At 42.8% G+C, this 20,824-nt stretch overlaps 1 protein-coding gene across 2 annotated transcripts in view; it reads left to right on the top strand.

The window, feature by feature from the left end:
• Positions 1-20,275, top strand: part of p3h1 (prolyl 3-hydroxylase 1) — a 51,052-nt gene extending 30,777 nt beyond the window's left edge. Inside the window, exons 8-15 of one of the 2 annotated variants that reach the window (XM_084317179.1) lie at positions 1,227-1,396; positions 3,438-3,571; positions 5,118-5,204; positions 8,488-8,638; positions 12,305-12,422; positions 15,059-15,134; positions 16,517-16,657; positions 18,357-20,275. In XM_084317179.1, the coding sequence (XP_084173305.1) occupies positions 1,227-1,396; positions 3,438-3,571; positions 5,118-5,204; positions 8,488-8,638; positions 12,305-12,422; positions 15,059-15,134; positions 16,517-16,657; positions 18,357-18,893 (1,414 nt within the window). In that variant the 3' untranslated portion in view covers positions 18,894-20,275. Of the gene's footprint in view, positions 1-1,226; positions 1,397-3,437; positions 3,572-5,117; positions 5,205-8,487; positions 8,639-12,304; positions 12,429-15,058; positions 15,135-16,516; positions 16,658-18,356 lie in introns of both variants that reach the window. The other variant, XM_084317178.1, reaches the window with a different exon arrangement.
• Positions 20,276-20,824: the final 549 nt, after the last annotated feature.

The raw sequence follows: 20,824 nt of genomic DNA, 5'->3' as shown, positions 1-20,824 counted from the left end.
CAAGACACAAACCATGTGTAACATGTCAGATATCAAGACACAAACCATGTGTAACATGTCAGATATCAAGACAAAGCAACTTGATTTTCTGCATTTCTTGACACGTGGAAGCATGTTATATCTCTCTAATGGAGGAAAATATATTATATCTCAATAGTTTTTGACCAATGACTGCAAACCAATGGTCAATCTCTACACTGCTCAGTAAAAGTCATGAATCAGAGCGGTGCTCTTTACTCCAAACCAGCATAGGCTTAGCTGTGAAATGCGTTGTTAACTATCAGCATACACTACAACAATACACTACAACTGCTTAATTGAGGGGTTCAATTGACCATATTCACATGGCTGGAACAGGGTGGTGTAATATATTTCATTAATATCTTACATCTAAGCTCCTCTGGTCAAATCATGATCATCGTCTCCCCCACTCTGGAATGTGCCTGTGGGTCCAGTGACCAAGCCCAAGCCATGCACTCGGGTCTAGAATACATTGACCTGATAACCTGTGTGACCTAACGACCGGTGCATGCATGGGGCGCCTCCGGCCCCAGGCCCAGCTCACATATATTCTAGACATTATGACCATCTACGACCAAGCCTGTCGGATCATCAGTCATCAAACCAGTCGGTCATCCTCTCTAAAAAATTAAATTCCAAAAAGCATATGGCCATGTCTGTTTCTGTTGTTCAGGGCCTTAGTCCGTGGAGGGCTCTGGTCAGGCTTGTATTTGCTTCTTGTGTGCTCCAGCAAATAATCCATCGATTGAATTTCACCCTTGACTCCTGATTAGGGATGTCCGATATTATCGGCCGATATCGGCAGTAAAATGTGATATCGGAAAATATCGGTATCGGTTTAAAAAAAGAAAAAAACAATAACAATATTTGTTATATATATATCCAGTGAAATTATTAGTTACCTGAAATTATTCCGTTTTTTGGGGTGGGAAACCCTGCATATATCGGTATCGGTTGATATCGGTTGATATCGGTATCGGAAATTAAGAGTTGGACAATATCGGTATCGGTAAAAAAGCCAATATCGAGCATCCCTACTCCTGATTCAATTTCCTGTTCAGCCGCCTCATAATCACCAAAAGATCTCGGCTTATATTTTTATATCTTATCAGTGGAAAGGAACCCAACCTGAGCATGACCTAAGAGCCAATTAAGCATTCTCTCTCACACACTCTCTCTCTCTCTTGTCATCCTGTGTCTCTCAGGTCAGACAGGGAGACTGCGGCGCGGATCACGGAGGAGATCGGAAACCTCATGAAGGAGATAAGTACGCTGGTGGAGGAAAAGAACAAGGACTCCACAGACCTGGACAAGGACTCCACAGACCTGGAAAATGACTCCACAGACCTGGACAAGATCCCCACGCTACAGGAAGGTGAGAGGAGAAGTGCTTCCTGCCTAATCATCCTTTTTCTATTTACTGTTCACTTGTTTTCTACTCGACTTGACTCGCGCTTCACTTGATGTTCTACACGGTTTAGATTTGACCTTGGATGACTTGACTTGTGACTTGTGACTTGAGAGACTGGCTTGTTGGGACTCGAGAAAGACTAACTCGGGTCACTCTGCATCGTGGTCATCATGTGTCGTTCTAAGCCACAATATGCCTGGAACTCATAATGATCTTCACCTAAAAAGTTGTTCATGAACCTATTCTTTACCTTGAAGCAACACGCCAACATTATGGGAAATGCACTTACCGTCTTCTCCAGTGTCGGACAAGAAGATGGATACCAATTTCCTCTCCTGTGCGTTCAGTAGAAAGCTGTCCGGCTGCAAGCTAGCCTAGCTTAGCACGAATTAATGGACCACTAGCCTAGTTTACGGACCACTAGCCTAGCTTAAAAACTCTGGGAGAGGTGTGTTTGGCCAACAGCTAAGCTAGTGGTCCGTGTCCACTTCCATTCATTAGCTTTCTACTGAACGAACGGAGAGGAAATTGGTATCCATCTTCTTGTCTGACTCCGGAGAAGACGGTAAGCACATTTCCCATAATGTTGGCATGTTTATTTAGCCCTGATCATAAACTCAGTGGTGACCTCAAGTCCCACCCTAACCGAAAAGCTTAAAAGCTCACAGCTAGTTGTCACACAAATGGCCCGTCCACACCGACCTGCGACGAGGTGCTGTGTTGTCGGATCAGATGAGAATGAGCCCTTATCCCCCTCCTGGGTCTCCCCTGGACTCTACCTCCACACGCCTCCTCCCCTACCTCTCCTACCTCCACACGCCTCCTCCCCTACCTCTCCTACCTCCACACGCCTCCTCCCCTACCTCTCCTACCTCCACACGCCTCCTCCCCTACCCATCCTTTCTCCACACGCCTCCTCCCCTACCTCTCCTACCTCCACACGCCTCCTCCCCTACCTCTCCTACCTCCACACGCCTCCTCCCCTACCCATCCTTTCTCCACACGCCTCCTCCCCTACCTCTCCTACCTCCACACGCCTCCTCCCCTACCTCTCCTACCTCCACACGCCTCCTCCCCTACCCCTCCTTTCTCCACACGCCTCCTCCCCTACCCCTCCTTTCTCCACACGCCTCCTCCCCTACCTCTCCTACCTCCACACGCCTCCTCCCCTACCTCTCCTACCTCCACACGCCCCCTCCCCTACCTCTCCTACCTCCACACGCCTCCTCCCCTACCCATCCTTTCTCCACACGCCTCCTCCCCTACCTCCTACCTCCACACGCCTCCTCCCCTACCTCTCCTACCTCCACACGCCTCCTCCCCTACCTCTCCTACCTCCACACGCCTCCTCCCCTACCTCTCCTACCTCCACACGCCTCCTCCCCTACCCATCCTTTCTCCACACGCCTCCTTAAGTCAGCTGGCAGCCTGGCGACAGATCCTGACGACTGCCATTAGCTCATTAATCTCTCTATTTAGATTAGATTAGATTAAAATGTATTGTTATTATACGGCACAAGTACAGTACAACAAAAAGAAGTTTGGCGTCCAACCAGAGTGCAAATGTAACAGTAAAGTTTAATAGTAATATACAATCTACAGGTGATTAAACTGGGTATAAAATATATAAATTAGTACTACTGAGTAATAGTGCTAATCAGAGCTAATGTACAGTGATACAGGTATAAAGACGGATAGTAGTAAGTCATACTGGCCAGCAGCGTAACTGGTAAGAGTAGGTAAGGGATATGTACAGATTTATAGTATCTACAGATATGTAAAAAGGAATATTATGCCGGTATGTAGTGTACAGACAGATGTGGATAGATATACAGTATATAAGAATGTAAATATATATACAGCATTATTGTTAAGGGATATATATAGATATAGTATCTACAGACAGAAATTCCCAATGCATTAACAATACATTTTGTATGAACCATCGTGACCTGATCACGTGCATGATTCATTATTATCTGTTTCCACCTTGCCCCCCCCCCAGGTGGTCCTGAACCCATGCCGTATGACAACGTGGTGGTCACCATGAGGTCCCAGCAGCTGAACGGGACGGACCGGGTGCTGCTGGACGGGGTGATCTCTGAGGAGGAGTGCAGAGAGCTGCACGGCCTCTCCAACGTGAGTGTTATCATCACATCCAGGTCTGGCTGTTTAGAGAGGCCACTTGTTCAGACCCGTCATGTTAAGGCTCAGCGTTAAGAAGCATGCAAAGATTTATCTAAAAAAGATCTTCCTCTTATGATCTTTTTATTGGCTACACTGCAAGCCTTAGTGCTCAATTTAGATTTATCGCTCGGATTCTCTGATTTATTTTTTGTTCACATTATTTTAATCAGATTCCAGTCTGAACTGGTCGCATGCTCCTGAACTGACCCACATGCGCAAATTAACGATAAACGATGGACGACGTAAGATGTTTTGACGAATGTCAATCTGGAGTGACGAAAAGTCGCTTGACTTTTCAGACTGAAGTTGCATTTGCACCTGTATCTGATTTAGGACCACCTATTATGAAAGTGGGGCCAAATCAGAATTGAAAAGATCAGATTCCATGTGATTTGTGCTGCTCAGACACACTGTCATGAGAAGAAAAACAGATTCAGAGTCACATGAGCAAAGAAATCAGACTTTGGCCACTTTCGCCTGCAGTCTGAACGTAGCCACTGGATCCTGATGTCTGTGTGTGCCCCCTCCCCCCCCCACCTTTGTATGTGTATGGGTTGGCACTGTGTGTATGAATGAATGAATGAATGAATGAATGAATTTATTCACACACACACACGATATTATACCGGTACATGTACATATCTTCATGTGAAAACAACAATGACGCCAGGTCTCCCAAGAAGCTATTTAAAGCTTTTGGAGGGAGCCTGATCACAAATATAAACAAAATATAAACAAACAAAAACAAAAACATACAACGTGGGTAGGCTTACACACCTACCTACTAACTGAAATACAACATAGATACATAAATACAGACAATTTATATACCTAAGTAATGATTCTATTTAGAGATATGATTTAAAGGGGAACTATCTTATAAATGGCCTTTTTCAGTGTTTAGCATTGTTTCCTAGCTATGTGAACTTATATTAATATGATCTATGTCTCTAATTCTCATATTGGCGCATTCTTCCAAGTCTCCTCTCACAATATTCACCCTCACTGAACTGAGTCATCTGAAAATGTGATGATTTGTGATGTCAGAGAGACACTGCTGCATGATAATGTGGCTGTGTGGCATCAGGCTCATGATGAGCTGCACACAGTGGTTGGAGCCCAGGCTCAAAACGGCTTAAGATCTTGAGGTAGAAAAATGCTGTTTTTGAGGACTTGATTAGAAATACAAAACAATGAAAAAGAAAAAGAAAGAATTACAGAGGTGTTCCATAGACTCACAGGAATTGTGTAAAGGTGCCCAAATAGTGAAAGAAATAGTAAAATAGTTCCCCTTTAAGCAGTTCCTCTTTCAGTGATTTTTAAATTTTAATGTTTTGAAGGACAGTTTCAGACTCTCGTCGAGCTCGTTCCAGATCTGTGGGCCCCTGCATGCTATGCTTAAGTCACATTTGAGTTTTCTCCTCTTGCCAAAGATAAGATGCCTATTTCTTGTGTCTCAGTTCAATATGTTGTTGTTGACGTTGTGTACCTTTCCCAGGCGGCCGCTCTCTCCGGTGGTGGCGGCCCCTCCCCCCACTCCCCCAACGAGCTGTTCCAGGGAGTGACCGTCCTCAAGGCCGTAAAGGTCTGTCCGTCTGTCGCCCGACTCCCCTAAACTACATTTACCAACGTAGCGCTGTTTCCTTACCTGGTTCAAGAGAACGGATTCATATGATGAACACTTTTCCTGTAGCCCTCAGCTAATGGGCTATATTTGACTTGAAGTACACCCCCAACTGTGGATTATCTTGAGTAACCGGGTCATGATTTTTGGAATGAGACATTGCTTTTGAGTAGGGATGTCCGATATTATCGGCCTACCGATATTGGCATTAAAATGTAATATCGGAAATGATCGGTATCTGTTTAAAAAAAAAAAAAAATATTATTATTTTTTTTACATTTATTTAACCTTTATTAACACTTTGATTGCCTAAGGCTAAATTCATGATATACCATCCGTTGCCAGCTCTATTTAACATGGAGAAGTTCCCCTTCTTTGCAGGGCTATAACTTTTTAAATTCTATTGCTAGATTGCCATTATTAGGGCCCATTCAAGGTCCTATATGTATTGTTCATGGTGTAGCAACGTTACACCTTTTCATTCACATATTCATACTAAAATATGGTCTAAGGTATAAGTATGTTTTCATCTCTTTCTGCAGCTTTCTCCAGAACGTGATTATAGCCCCAAATGCATTATATTGATGATGAAATACAGTTTGATAGCAATCGGCGCGATATAAAAAAATCCAAATGGACGGACTTCTGGAAGTTACTACACGTCATCTGATGTTGACCGGATGGGCGAGGGGGCGTTTATAATTCCGTGGGCAGCGTTATACCATTCATCTAATGTGGGTCATATGTTCATCAGATCAGTTAGTATCGAACACGGTAATATTACACGCTAAAACTCACCCCAGTCTCCTCGGGCCGTTGGGCGATCAGCGTGGGGTAGACAGTTTTCCATTATGGGATGTCGAAATACCCGGTCCATTTCCAGGTTGTATAATAGTATATACGTCCAAATCATGTTGTTTATCGAGTTATTGGCAACGGATCGCTATGTATTGTGTCGAGCTCGAGTCCCGGGACCTATAGCGAGTGCCCGGAAGTAATATGGGTGATCACCACTTCATCCACATGACTTCCTGTTTGGCGCTTCTGCCGATCGGCCACCAGATGGCGCTCTTGAACCGCTAGAGGATTGAGAGGAGCTCAGAACTGTGTGTGAAGGCTGCAGAGGGGAAATATGATTCCGATCACAGATTTTAGAAATATTGATATTAAAGACGAGTTAGGGCGTCCTCTGCAACTTTAGCATGGCTAGGAAAGACGCCTAAACACGTTTTCGGCACTTAACACTTTGACTGCCATGAAACGTGTTTAGACGTCATTGCTGGCCATGCTCAAGTTGCCGGGGGACGCTGTACAGCGTCCTTATATCAATATTTCAAAAATCTGCGATCGGATTCATATGTCCCCTTCGCTGGCCTGAGATCCACCAGCAGGACCCACTGAGCTCTCTGGCGGTTCAGGAGCGCCATCTGGTGGCCGATCGGCGCAATCGCTTAACAGGATGTGCCATAGAGGTTGTGCTAGACGTCCGTAGTACTTCCGGGCACTCGCTATAGGTCCCGGGACTCTGGCTCGTCACGCTACACAGTGATCGATTGCCAATAACTCGATAAACAACATGATTTGGACGTATATACCATTATACAAGCTGGAGATGGACCGGGTAAATTTACATCCCATAATGATAAGACTTCTACTCTACGATGATCGCCCAACGGCGCGCGGAGACTGGGGTGAGTTTCAGCGTGTAACGTTACCGTCTTCGATACTAACTGCTATTATCAACATTTGACCCACATTAGATGATTGGTATAACGCTGCCCACGGAATTATAAACGCCCCCTAGCCCATCCGGTCAACATCAGATGACGTGTAGTAACTTCTAGAAGTACGTCTAGTTGGAATTTTTTATATCGCGCTGATTGCCATAAAACTGTATTGCATCATCAATATAATGCATTTGGGGCTATAGATCACGTTCTGGAGAAAGCTGCAGAAAGAGATGAAAACATACTTATACATTAGACCATACTTTACTATGAATATGTGAATGAAAAAGTTTAACGTTGCTACACAATGAACAATACATATAGGACTTTGAATGGGCCCTAATAATGGCAATGTAGCAATAGAATTTAAAAAGTTATAGCCATGCAAAGAAGGGGTACTTCTCCATAGACAAATAGAGCCGGCAACCTATGGTATATCATGAATTTAACCCAAGGCAACCAAATTGTTAAAGTGTTAACCCAGGCAAGCAAGTAAGAACAAATTCTTATTTTATGTATTGTCAAAAGTATGCATAATGGTTAATGCATAAGTGTTAATTCCATGACAAGAGATATGTAATGTTAATTACCTGAAATTATTCTGTTTCTTTGGGGGGGAAACCCAGCATATATCGGTATCGGAAATTAAGAGTTGGAAAATATCGGTATATCGGTAAAAAAGCCAATATCGAACATCCCTATTTTTGAGTTTTTCAAATGTATATTTATGGCTCTTTGAGCGCCACACGCGAGTTCCATTCAGCTCCATTGTATTGGAGTGATGGCAGATATCTCTATAACAGATACAGTATCTCAATGACACATATCTCTATTAGGCCTTTCACACCGGCAGGGCTCCGTGCCAGTGCCAGTTCCCGAACCTAATCACGAACCGGAAATAATTGGTCCGGAACGTGAAAAGTCTGTGCTCAGCTGGAACCGAATTTTCGTTGGTTTTTCTTTGCGAACCGTGACATCATCAGTGGGCGTGTCATATTCTAGGCTGTGAAGACGAGCGTAAAACGGCGAACAGTAGAGGTTCAGCATTGCACTCAATCGATCCATTCAACAGGAAGCGTTTTGCGACTGATCTCAAAATGAGATTCGATTCAAATTAGTGGTGGGACTCGATACAAAAATGTTATCGAATTAATTCGAGACTTTATAGTTAATTAATAGAAGTTAATCACATGTTAATTGCATATCAATATTTGATGCGAAAAGCAACATTTTTCAATTCAAATGGATTTTGGTATACGAGTGAATCAATGAATATACATACACTTAAGCAGCAAAATTCTGTATTAAATTCTCCGAAATTTGGCAAATCACACCGAAATGATCTGAATGGATAGATAGCACTCCAGGTAATGAAGAAATTATGTTTTAATTTTGGGTTAGGTTTATAAAACAACCATTTGCATCAGGGGGGGGGGGGATCACGTGAAACTAGGGAGTCTGATGTTCTTGCATTGATCCAGAATTTACTTGGCTGACTTTTCTGTCGTGTCCCCCAGCTGGGCCAGGAGGGCAAGGTGCCCCTGAAGAGCGCCCGTCTGTTCTTTGACGTGAGTGAGAAGGTGCGTACGGTCCTGGAGTCTCACTTCCAGATGGAGTCGCACCTCTTCTTCGCCTACTCCCACCTGGTGTGCCGCTCTGCCGTGGAGGGTAAGTCATAGAGCGGCGCGGCGTACGGCCAGAAATGTCCACAGCGGCCAATAACAATAATATCTGATATTAGCTCTAGGCTGTGATCACATTGGACGCCTTTTTGAATGCACCTGCGCCTTTTTTCAACAGTTTTCAATGGTTTTGTCGCGTCATACGTGCGTCTCCTCCAAACTATGTGTCTTGTGTTTTTGAAGTGACGCTTTTTCGGGCGCTCTCTGTTGAAAAAGTTTCAACTTTAGCCGCGGAGTGCACAGACGTTAACACTTTGAGCGCCAAAGGTTAATTCCGTATTAGTCCCTTGAATGCCCAAGGCCACTTCAATGTTAACGTTAATATCGCCTAATCTATGTTTTAAATTATGGCTATGTGTCTAATCTGCCCGTCGCTTATCAAAGACTAATTTTCCAGTCAACATTGTCGTGGCAGATTGTTTTTTTATCGCTTCATTTCCGTTTGATAGCATTTTGAAAATCACTTGTTTTCACGGAAAAAACAACACATTCTATGATAATCGCCTTTTACTGGAATATTCTAGAACGTTGTCATTTGTCGGCCTATTTATGAATCGTTTTCAAATAAATGCTAGATGATCGATAGTATATGTGTACGCATGCACGCTCGTGCCGCCAGTTGAAAATCGATTCTCCTATTTCCTGACCGCGAGCAGAGTCAAACAGCCTATCACCATAATCACATAAAAGCTTATATATCCGTGAAAACGGGTCTGATTATCCTAATACTGATAACATAGATTCCTTACCTGAGATCAGATGGTATCCAAATGGATTATTCCAATTCCTGATTGCCATTAGAAAAAAATCGCTCATTTGATTGATCCACCGAGTATAGTTTAAACACATAATCCCCGCTGCTCTAAGGCTCCAGATTGAACTCTGGTAGACCCCGGCTGCATGAGTGAGAAGTAAAATGTGGAGTCAGGATTTCTCCCATTCACTTTCATTGAGTCCAATCCAAAAGGGTGATTTACCATCTGGGAGACGATAGGGGGCGCTTTTTTCACATCTGAGCACCGGGGGTGCCTGGATCTCCAACGGTAGAGTCGCTTGATGCAATATGATTTCAGATCGCTAATAAAAAAAAAGAATATTCTCTGGCGTAGGCATTCAACCCGCGGGGGGTAAACCCGAGAAATCTCGGGCGTGGCATCCAAAGTGTTAATGTCGGCGGACCAATTAAATCAACCAAGGCGAGGGATTAGAAATCGGTTTGGTATCTGAAGAGATACCAGTCGATAATGGAGGAGAAGCACATTTTTCCAATTTCCGACAAACCCTGTTTGCACGAGCAGGTCTTACCACGACCGAGATATGAACAGCGACTCCTGGAGGCAGGGCCGGCTCTGACCAATTGGCTGCCCTAGGCAGGATTTTATCTGGCGCCCCCTTGCATCACAGTTTATTCACTACCAATACTATGCACTCACCCTTTTGTTTTCATTTTTCTTTTATTGAAAATAACCCACAAAATCAAACACTTAACATCAAAACAGTGACCAAGTGACATTATTATGTTTGGAGAATTTCTCACTTGCCGTCCAAATGAATGAGCCATTGTAAAACACTCATTTTCCATGGGATTGTTAGAAACGTTGGACTTGTACTGTAGATAAGACTAAAGAAAACTAGTAGTATTAGTAAAGAAAAACTTATTTTTTTTTCTTTCATTTTTGTTGCCCTCTGGGTGGTGGCGCCCTTAGCATTTGCCTATACTGCCTATGCCTAGAACCGGGCCTGCCTGGAGGGCGGTGCGTAGTAATGTACGTAACTGAGGTAGCAGTGGTAATCGGTGGTATTGCTCATTGTGCCCTGTACGCTTTTGATTCTGACACTGCAGCGCCTCACGTTTGAGCGCAAGGAAAAGGCGTTCAATCTGATCACAGCCTTATAGGTTTTATTTTATTAGACATTTAAAAAAAATACAAGATTCCAGAAAAACATCAAGGATGCTACACAAAAAAGTCGAGACTTATTTCCATTGTGGTCCTTGGTCTCAGACAGACAAGCAATACAAAACATGACCACAAATAACAATTTGACAAACTACATGAACATTTTAAATGCAGTACAAACGTAGCCACGGGCAACAATGTATCGGACAACATTTTCATGCATTTTTTAATAATTTTAAATAATTAATTAGGTTAACACTTTCTTTGCCACGCTTATGTACATCCTTATACCATCCTCTGCCAACTCTATTTGTCTATGGAGAAGTTCCCCTTCTTTGCAGGGCTATAACTTTTTAAATTGTATTGCTAAATTGACATTACTATGGCCCATTCAACGTCAATTATCTATCGTTCAGGATGTAGGAACGTTGTACTTTTTCATTCACATATTCATACTAAAATAAGGTCTAAAGTATAAATATTTTTTTATTGTTTTCTGCAGCATTCTGTAGAACGTGATTTATAGCCCTAAATGCATTATATTGATGATCAAATACAGTTTGATAGCGATCGGCGCCAGATGAAAAATTTCAAATGGACGTGCTTCTAGAAGTTACTACTTATCATCTGATGTTGACCGGATGGGGGGGGGGGGGGGTCATTTATAATTCCGTGGCCAACGGTAGATGATTCATGTAGTGTAGGTGATATGATCATTAGAGCAGTTTGTATCGAACACGGTAAAAATAAACCGGCAGGGCTCCGTTGAAACTTACCCCAGTCTCCTCGGGCCGTTGGGCGATGAGCGTGGAGCAAAAATATTCCTATTATGGGATGTTGAAATATGCGATCCATCTCCAGGTTGTATAATAGTATATACGTCCAAATCATGTTGGTTATCGAGTTATTGGTAACGGATCGCTATCCATTGTGTCGAGCTCGAGTCCCGGGACATATAGCGAGTGATCGGACCGAATTTGGATGAGCACCAGTTTCCGCTTCCGGTTTCCGGTTTGGGCGATCGGCCACCAGATGGCGCTCTTGAACCGTTGGAGAGTTGAGAGGGGATCAACAGTAGATCTCAAGTCTCCACGGGAGAAATATGATTGCGATCACAGATTTTTTAAATATTGATCTCAATGACGTGTTACGGCGTCATTGGCAGAATTAGCATGGCGGGGAATGACGAGTTAAGGCGTCCTTGGCGATTAAAGTGTTAATTTCTGCCATTTCTTTTAAGAGAAAAATCTAAACTACAAAGACTCTTCATCTCTGATTTTACACAGAAAAAGGAACCAAACTTAATTCATAACATAAAACATAATATCTAATTATGCTCTAAGTGTTCAATTTAATTATGATAATTCCTGATATTCTCTTAATGCCCAGCCTGGCTCCTAGGGGGCAGTATTGTCCTTGTAGAAGAAAACTATTTTATTGATATATTTATATACGTTTATTACCAGCCACCTATTAGTGTTTTTCAAAGTATGGGTCTTGGGGAAGATTGAAATGGGTCCCAAAATGATGCTCATAGAAGCACTTTCTGTGAAGCCAAAGCCTTCAAGTCCATTGAAAAATAGACATGTTGAATAAAACACCGTTGGCTATTAGTATAATGCTCAATGATCTGCCAGATCAGGTTTGAGTTCAAGTTATATTTATTTAAAAGAAATGTTGGTAGACTGGGGGGAAAAAAACGTTTGCAAATCACTGATCTATTAGATATAGAATTCCTCTCTGTCTTGTTACAGAGAACCAGGAGGAACGTGGAGACCTGAGCCACCCTGTTCACGTGGACAACTGTCTACTGATCTCTGAAATCAACGAGTGTATCAAGGAACCCCCTGCATACACACACAGAGACTACAGGTACAGGTAAACACACACATACACACACAGAGACTACAGGTACAGGTAAAACACACATACACACACAGAGACTACAGGTAAAACACACATACATATACACACAGAGACTACAGGTAAAACACATATGTACATACATACATACACACATACACACACACAGAGATTACAGGTAAAACACATATGTACACACACACACACACACACACACACACACACACACAGACTACAGGTATAACACACATATGTACATACACACACACACGCCTTTAGCTAAGCTACTAGCCGACATGGCTAGCCTGACTGAACCACACGTTAGCACTCGATAACGTTACGTAGCTAAAGCTAACTAGCTAGCTAGGTTAGCTAACGCTAGTTAGCTGTCCCTGCCTTTAGCTAAGCTACTAGCCGACATGGCTAGCCTGACTGAACGTTCTAACACGCAATAACTTTCATCTTCAGTCCATCTGCCGAACGTCCTCTTCGTCTTGGCATAACCTAATCACTATACTCGGTATTGATAAGCTTACGGCACGCAGCGTTATTTCTTCTGCTCCGATGCTGCACATTTGGTTTTCAAAAGTAGGATGCTCTTGGCCAAGACATCCACCCGTGGATAGCGCCGAATAGACCCCGTACCTGTACCCCCTCCCCTCGTGGATAATACCGGTCTTCTTCACATCTCTCTACAGACTACCAGACCGACGCCAACCAGCTCCCCCTAGTGTTAGTCCTCCCACGATGCTTTGCAAAAAAGTAAACGGGTCATTGAATGAAACCAATAGTATATCTGCAGAGCCGCAGAGCCTGGAACACTATTCTACAAACGTGTCTAATGTGAAATATATAAGCATGTAAGCAAAACTAGATTTTAGGTCTGTGATGGAAAGTGATTGTTAACATTCTATTTATTTGTATTTTTATAAAAGAAAGTAAAAAAAATAAATAAAAAAAATTTAAATTTAAATGTTCTCTTCTCGCGAGGCACCCCTTCTCGCGAGGCCCTGTGCGACCGCACTGCTTGCACGCCCCTAGCGGCGGCCCTGTGTGTATTCAGGGGGGTAGACTATCGGCCAATCGAAGTCGACTATCCAAATCCTTAGTCGGGGACAGCCCTAATACATACATACACAAAGTATACATACATGCACACACACACACACACACACACACACACACACACACACACACACACACACACACACACACACACACACACACACACACACACACACACACACACACACATACAGAAACTACAGGTAACACACATATGTACATACATGTATACACACACACACAGACTACAGGTAAAAACACACATATACACACACAGAGACTACAGGTAAAAACACTAGGGATGTCCGATATTATCGGGCGATATTGGCATTAAAATGTGATATCGGAAAATATCGGTATCGTTTTTTTTTTTTTTTTTTTTTTTTTTTTTTTTTTTTACATTTCTATAACCTTTATTTACCCAGGCAAGCAAGTAAGAACCAATTCTGATTTTATTTATTGTCAAAAGTATGCATAATGTTGTGTTAATTCCACAACAAGAGATATGTAATGTTAATTACCTGAAATTATTCCATTTGGGGGGGGGGGGGGGAACCCTACATATATCGGTATCGGTTGATATCGGTATCGGAAATTAAGAGTTGGACATTATTGGTATATCGGTATCGGTAAAAATGCCAATATCGAGCATCCCTAAAAAACACACATGCATACATACACAACACACATAAATACATACACACATACATAGATATATGTATTTGAATTTTACATACATACATACACACACACATACATACATACTGTAAGGGCCTAACTTGACTAAACAAAAACAATAAATCTATAAAGCCCTGAGGAGGCTGATACCGGCTAAAACATATAGTTGACGCGTCTGTGGCTGCTGCTGGATATCGTCTGGTGAAAGGATGAATGTCCACATGGTCTGTTCCAATAACAACCCCAACTGGGTTTATTTACCACATAATTACCGAATGCACAATTTGCATGTGATATGAGTAAACGCTAATACCTTCAAATGAACAAACAAACACTATACACTACACACAAAACGATAACCGAACAACGTGCCGTGTCGACGTGACGTGACGGTCAAAAACGGTTAGGCTCTGCCGGTAACCAAACACACCTGCTGTCATCATTCCCGTTACCAGCTAAGTATGTCACCTACTGGTGAGCAACGGGAACTGATGCCACAAACCCAATTTGGCAGGCTGGCAGTCACAATGTATACAGGCAGAACTCAACATAAATCCAAACAAATACATAAAATATAACATATGGCAATACAACCTCTAATAATGTCAGTTTTGGCTTCCATACATACATACATACATACATACATACATACATACATACATACATACATACATACATACATACATACATACCATACTTACACATACATACATATAATTCAGTTGTGGCTGTATTTTCTTTAAAGGCAACATGTGATCTAATTCATTACTCGCCATTATTCTCTCAGACAGCTGTTTCAAGGTCTCTCTGGTCCTTCTTTATAAACTAATTAATTTCACCCAAACGTTTCATAATTGATCACTATTTGTTTTTTCTTTCTTTTTGACACTTGTTGCTTGCAGTGCCATCCTGTATCTAAACCAGGACTTTGAAGGTGGAGATTTCATCTTCACGGAGCTGGATGCTAAAACAGTCACGGTGAATATCAACCCATTACTGTATGTAGTGGCTGCTTGTCGCTCCCCAATGAATCGACAAGCGTCACGAACGATGCACCCACTTAGATGTTTCCTATACTCGGCAATCAAAGTTGTGGATGTTGAATGAGTTGAATGTCCAAGTTGCAGCCGATGTAGTTTGCAGGGTTTTATTGTCCAAAGGAAAGATGAATGATGATGAAGTTGAACAGAACAGTTGTCAATTGTTTGTTACAGATAAGCAGTTCCAACAGTGAAAGCGGGTTTGAGAGTGAATCCTGCAGGTGCATGCCTAGGCTCTGATTACAGACCCTCTTATAATAGAGGTGGTGTGCCCCCTAGTGTCCAAACATAAATACACCATTCAAACATAATACAACTTCTAAATTTGTCGGTTTTGGCTTCTACACTGTATCTGCTCCCTAGGGTTGGGAGCAGTTCACTTAGAATTCAGGGAGTGGATTTTTCTTTTTCAAAGATTAAAAGACTTGTTGTACATTCCAACATATTAACACGTAAATGATAAGGGATGTTCTATAATCGGCAAGTAAATGACGATTTCTGTTCCACTAGTTCAGGCTTCCCGAAAGTACAAAGCCTGATGGGCCCGAGATCCACAAATAGATCAATACAGTCCATATTAAGTGATGTTGTGTTTTTTCCCCGCTGCTGGCCAGTATGACTTATTACTATAGTGTCTTTATACCTGTATCACTGTACATATTAATACAACAACTCTGTACATACATCCGATTAGTACTCCGTAGTACTCATTTATATATGTTATACTGTACCAAGTTTAATCACCTGTACATTGTATATTACTATTGCACTTTACTGTTATATTTGCACTCTGGTTGGATGCCAAACCTCTTTTCGTTGTACTGTACTTGTGCTGTATAATGACAATACATTTGAATCTAATCTAATCTAATAATCAAAATTTGGAATGGATTGAATTGAAAGTGAATTGATCCTAACCCTGCTGCTCACCCATTTTCTTTTCATTTCTACAACACTTGTATGTGAATGTGTTTTATGTAGGGCTGTACCGAATGCTTCGAAGCTTCGATCATAATGTTGACGTTCGAATTTTTTTTGTTACTCTTTCATTTCTTTTTTCTATTCAATTTTCTTCACAGTTGCAGTTAAAGATTAGGCTACACTAATACCGGTATTATACTATAAGACGTCACCATCACTTTCATACCAACCGTGCCCTTATTGGATTATTATATTATTTTTTATGAAGTATATTTTTTTTTATAGACATCCGAAGCTTTGTTCGAATACTTCAATCGAAGCTTCGAATGTTTAAAAAATGACATTTGGTACAGCCCTAGTTATATGTGTGCGTTGTTACTATTTCACATCCCATCGCAGGCGGAGGTGCGTCCCCAGTGTGGCCGTGTTGTAGGCTTTGGGTCGGGGAAGGAGAACCCCCACGGCGTCAGAGCTGTGTCCAAGGGCCAGAGGTGTGCTGTGGCCCTCTGGTTCACCTTGGACCCTATCCACCAAGAGAAGGTACGTCTGCCTGGCCCTAGACTCATCTCTTGGTCTTTTCCTGCAGCAGCACCCTCCCTCTGGAATGGCCTCCCCAGCCAGACTGCCAACACCATACTGTCCTTTTAAAACAGCCCTCAAAACCCACCTTTCCACTCTTGCTTTCGACCATTAACTGTTTTTTGTTTTGTTCTGTCTTTTGTTGCTTACTAGTGAAGCGTCTTTGAGCACTGTAAAAGCGTTATATACATTGAATTTATTATTATTTCTGTGTTGTGTACCCACCTAGCCTCTCTCAGCACACATCATGTTGACCACCAACAAACATCTTCAAACCCAGTCATAAAGCTGTCTTTATCAGTCCTCCCTACTAACACAATTGGCCGTGTTAGCGGGTTGGAAGCCGGTGGGGTATGTGTCCTGGTCGTTGTAAACTACAACTCCTACTGGTCGGTCGGGGCGCCTGTTCAGCAGGGAGGGGATCTGGGGGGAAATAGCGTGAATTACGTTCCCCCAGTGAAACTCCTCGCTGTCGGTGGAAAGAAGCGGATGGCGACTCCACATGTATCGGAGGAGGCATGTGGTAGTTCTACACCCTCCCCAGGCCGACAGTGGGGCAATGCGCGCAACGACCAGGATTGGGATGGGTGAAGCCCAAAAAGAAATTGAATAAATGTTTTTATAAAAAAGCTGTCTTTATGAAGTGGAACATAATGTGTAGGAACCCTATTTACTTATATTTCAAACCTTTATTTCAACTCGTAAGACACTGAGGTTACCCTCATTTATGGCGACGACAAGCTTACAAAACTAAGACATGGTTTATCAGCAATTACATACATATAGGCAAAATATATAAGTCGACACACAGTGGTCAGAGATCATACTTTTAGATGCAGCAAAAGAAGGAAGAACCTTCAGCTTCAGAGTCAGTTGGAGGGCATTCCAGGTGTTGGAAGCGTCAAAGGAAAAAGCAGTTTTACCTAGTTCAGAGCAAACTGGAGGAACCCTAAGAACCCTAGAAACGATTGAATTTAGGGCTGCACGATTCTTGCTCAAATGTGAATCACGATTTTTCAAATCAAATCAAATTTATTTGTAAGGCCCGACAACACACGTTAATGTCCCCATGGGCCGGACAAGTCTTCTTTAAACAAGTCAAGAAGAAACATAACAATAAGTCAAGAACAAAATAAGAACACCATAAGGTCCAACAAATTTTAAATAAATGCAAATAAATGAATGCAATGCGAACACTCCCAGACATACCCCACGCGAAGGTAAGGAAAAACTCACTAAAACCTAACAATAGGGAAAAATGGAGGAGAGAAACCTTAGAAGGGCCATTCAAGGGGGGATCTCCCTTCTTAGATGTCGGTGATAAACGTGTTGCAGACGGACAGTTGGTAAGCATGCACTCATGTGTGTAGTGAAACACAGATGAGTGCATGCAATAGCAACTGAACATTTTGAAAAATTAAAGATAGAGCTGATGGCGATAGCAACTGAACATTTTCTCACACTTCGTCATCATTTAAAATAGTCTAGTAAAAAGTAAAAAAGAATTATTAAAGAAATCGCCATAATTTAGAAATTAGATCACATGGGTCTATGAATCGAGATTGCGATATATTTTTCGATTAATCGTGCAGCCCTAATTGAATTGTATTTATTTATGTATTTATTGCGACTTTCTTTCCCCACGTTTGTCTGTCTTTAGGAGAGGATCCAAGCTGATGACCTGTTAAAGATGTTCTCCACTCCTGTCGACGAGGGCTTCCTGGAAGCGGAGGGTGAGGAGAGCGCCGAGGCTCAGGCCACGCCCCAACAACAAGCCCCTCCCTCGGACCAGGAGCCCAAACAGGACCAAGCGGCGGACGAACCGAAAGACGACCCCACGGAGCCTAAGCTCGATCCGCCCGCCGACGCAACGGCCGAGCAACTCGTCGAAAAACCTAAGGTTGAGAAGAAACCAACCGGCAAAGCGACAAACACGAAGGCAAAAGCGGCACCTAAGGCGAAGGCTGGCGATAAAGCGAAGGCTAAAACCGCAGTTAAGGCGAAAGCGAAGCCTGCAGCTAAAACAGACGGTAAACAGCCGGTCAAAACCAAAGCCAAAGCCAAGCAAACGAACACGAAGGACGCAAAGCCAGCCGCAAAGAAGACAGTGAAAGCTGCTGTCAAAAAGGACTCCAAAGATCCTAAGAAGGATGTCAAACCGTCCTTGGATTCACAGAAGGACAAGGAGGAGCTGTGATGTCAATAGCCCCCACCTGTGACTGTTTCAATGTGGTGTCTATTTTTCTATCATTGGGAGTATTTTGTACTAAAGGTTTTCTCTGTGGGAGCGCTGGATGAATGCAAGTTTGTGTAATAGTTTAATGTATGTTCATCGTGTGGTTATGACGGACCGTGTTATGGTGTTGAAACGCAAGCCATATTCTTTTTTTTTTTATCCACTTTTTCTCCCATTTTCTATATTTTCTCCCATCCCAATTTTCGTATCATCCAATTCAACCCTCCCCTGTCACGGACGCTGTTTCTTGCCTCCCACAAGCCGGCTGCAATGTGGACTAAGTCATACATAGCACAAGTCCCCTCCGGTACTTGAGGTAACAGCAGTCGCATCTTTTCACCTGCGCAGCTCGATCTCTCAGTGGCGAGGAGTAACGCGTGGGAGGCTCACGCTGCCCCCGACACTTCCTGATTCTACTGCGCAGGCGCACCAACCGACCTGTAGGAGTCGCTGTCCACAACGCCCGATCCCCACCCATCAGTTTCCCTCCCCCTAATACGGCCAATGTGTATTAGTATGAACGACCAGCTAAACTGAAAGCAATGTGGAGCTCTGGGCTCGAACAGGCGAGCCCAGCGTCTCCGCATTCGTGGCGAGCGTCTTGCCCACTACGCCACGTAGCCGCCCTAAACGCAAGCCATATTCTAATACCAACGGACTGCAAAATCGTTGCTGATATCGTCACTCCAGTGTTATTTGGCCATTTGACCGTTTATTTTTTTGCAGACAATCTACTTAAGTGCCTAAAGTTGCCTCACAGACTTGTGTGGTAATATTTCCCGCTGTTTGAATCCCCCTTTTCCTACTCTTCTCATATCTGTTCTCTCGTGCGTGTTTTACGGTCGCTCAGGAACGGAGAGAGGAGGATGCCCCACATTTGAAAGACGAGAAATGAACGGAACTAGTATTTTTCTGACGGGGAAACTCATCTCAAATCGACCATATGAATTCTTCAAATAAAAGTAGTTTCTCAAAGAAATTAAATGTCACTTCAATAACTATTGTAGTACTTCAAAACTGACACAGGGTGGCAGCATGGGAGCGCCGTTCTGTGTCCATTCTTCCAACTTGCTCCCTAACAAGTTCACCTTTCCAAGGGAATCCTTAGTTTGTCGATTTAAGTTATGGGATTGTGGAAGTTTGTTATCCAGCCCCGGTTTGATCTTAAACCTGACTGAAAAGCCTGTTATCCAAGGCCGTATAGGCTACTCCTGCGATTGTGTCTTAAGTTTGAGTGGTTTTACGGTGATTATAAAATCACAAACCCTGTTTAGACAAGTCAATTCTACTATGACTGTGTGTGAGATAAGATAAGACATTCCTTTTTTGATCCCCTTGGGGAAATTGCGGGCGTCATAGCAGGAGGGGGGAGGGGAGGTACTGGTATGGGCAGGGTAATAGTAGAAACTAGAAAGACCTAAATATAGGCAATACAATTTGATCTGAATATGAGGGAAATAATTGGATGAGGGTCTGTATGCCCTATCGGGTTATATTATACGTTACAATAAACATATGCAACTCATATACAAGTAAACGATATACACAAGGTGCTCTAACTGGCCTGATATACGTCATACTTTGTAGTCCGTGCAGCGTTTGGTGGTTAGGAGTCAGACACACTTAGGCGTCAGACATTCCTAACAGTTCTCGGCTTCTACTCCTGCTATTGCATCTCAAGTTTGAGTTGTTTTAAGCAAAGGTTATTGTAAAATCACAAACCCTATTTAGACAAGTCATTTCTACACTATGACTGTGTGTGTGTGGAGTTATCATGTTTGCTAAATGCTCTTCTGCTGTGTTTTCTCTTGGGACGCTCCTCTTTGGATCCTGTTTAGGCTACGTATTATTGAAACACTACTCCACCCAGAGACCATCTTAGTTTAGAACGT

The sequence above is a fragment of the Notolepis coatsorum genome, assembly GCF_963971535.1.
Source record: "Notolepis coatsorum genome assembly, chromosome: 6".
Classification (NCBI taxonomy): domain Eukaryota; kingdom Metazoa; phylum Chordata; class Actinopteri; order Aulopiformes; family Paralepididae; genus Notolepis; species Notolepis coatsorum.
Note: the sequence above shows the minus strand (reverse complement) of the source record. Positions and strands in the feature narration are given on the sequence as shown.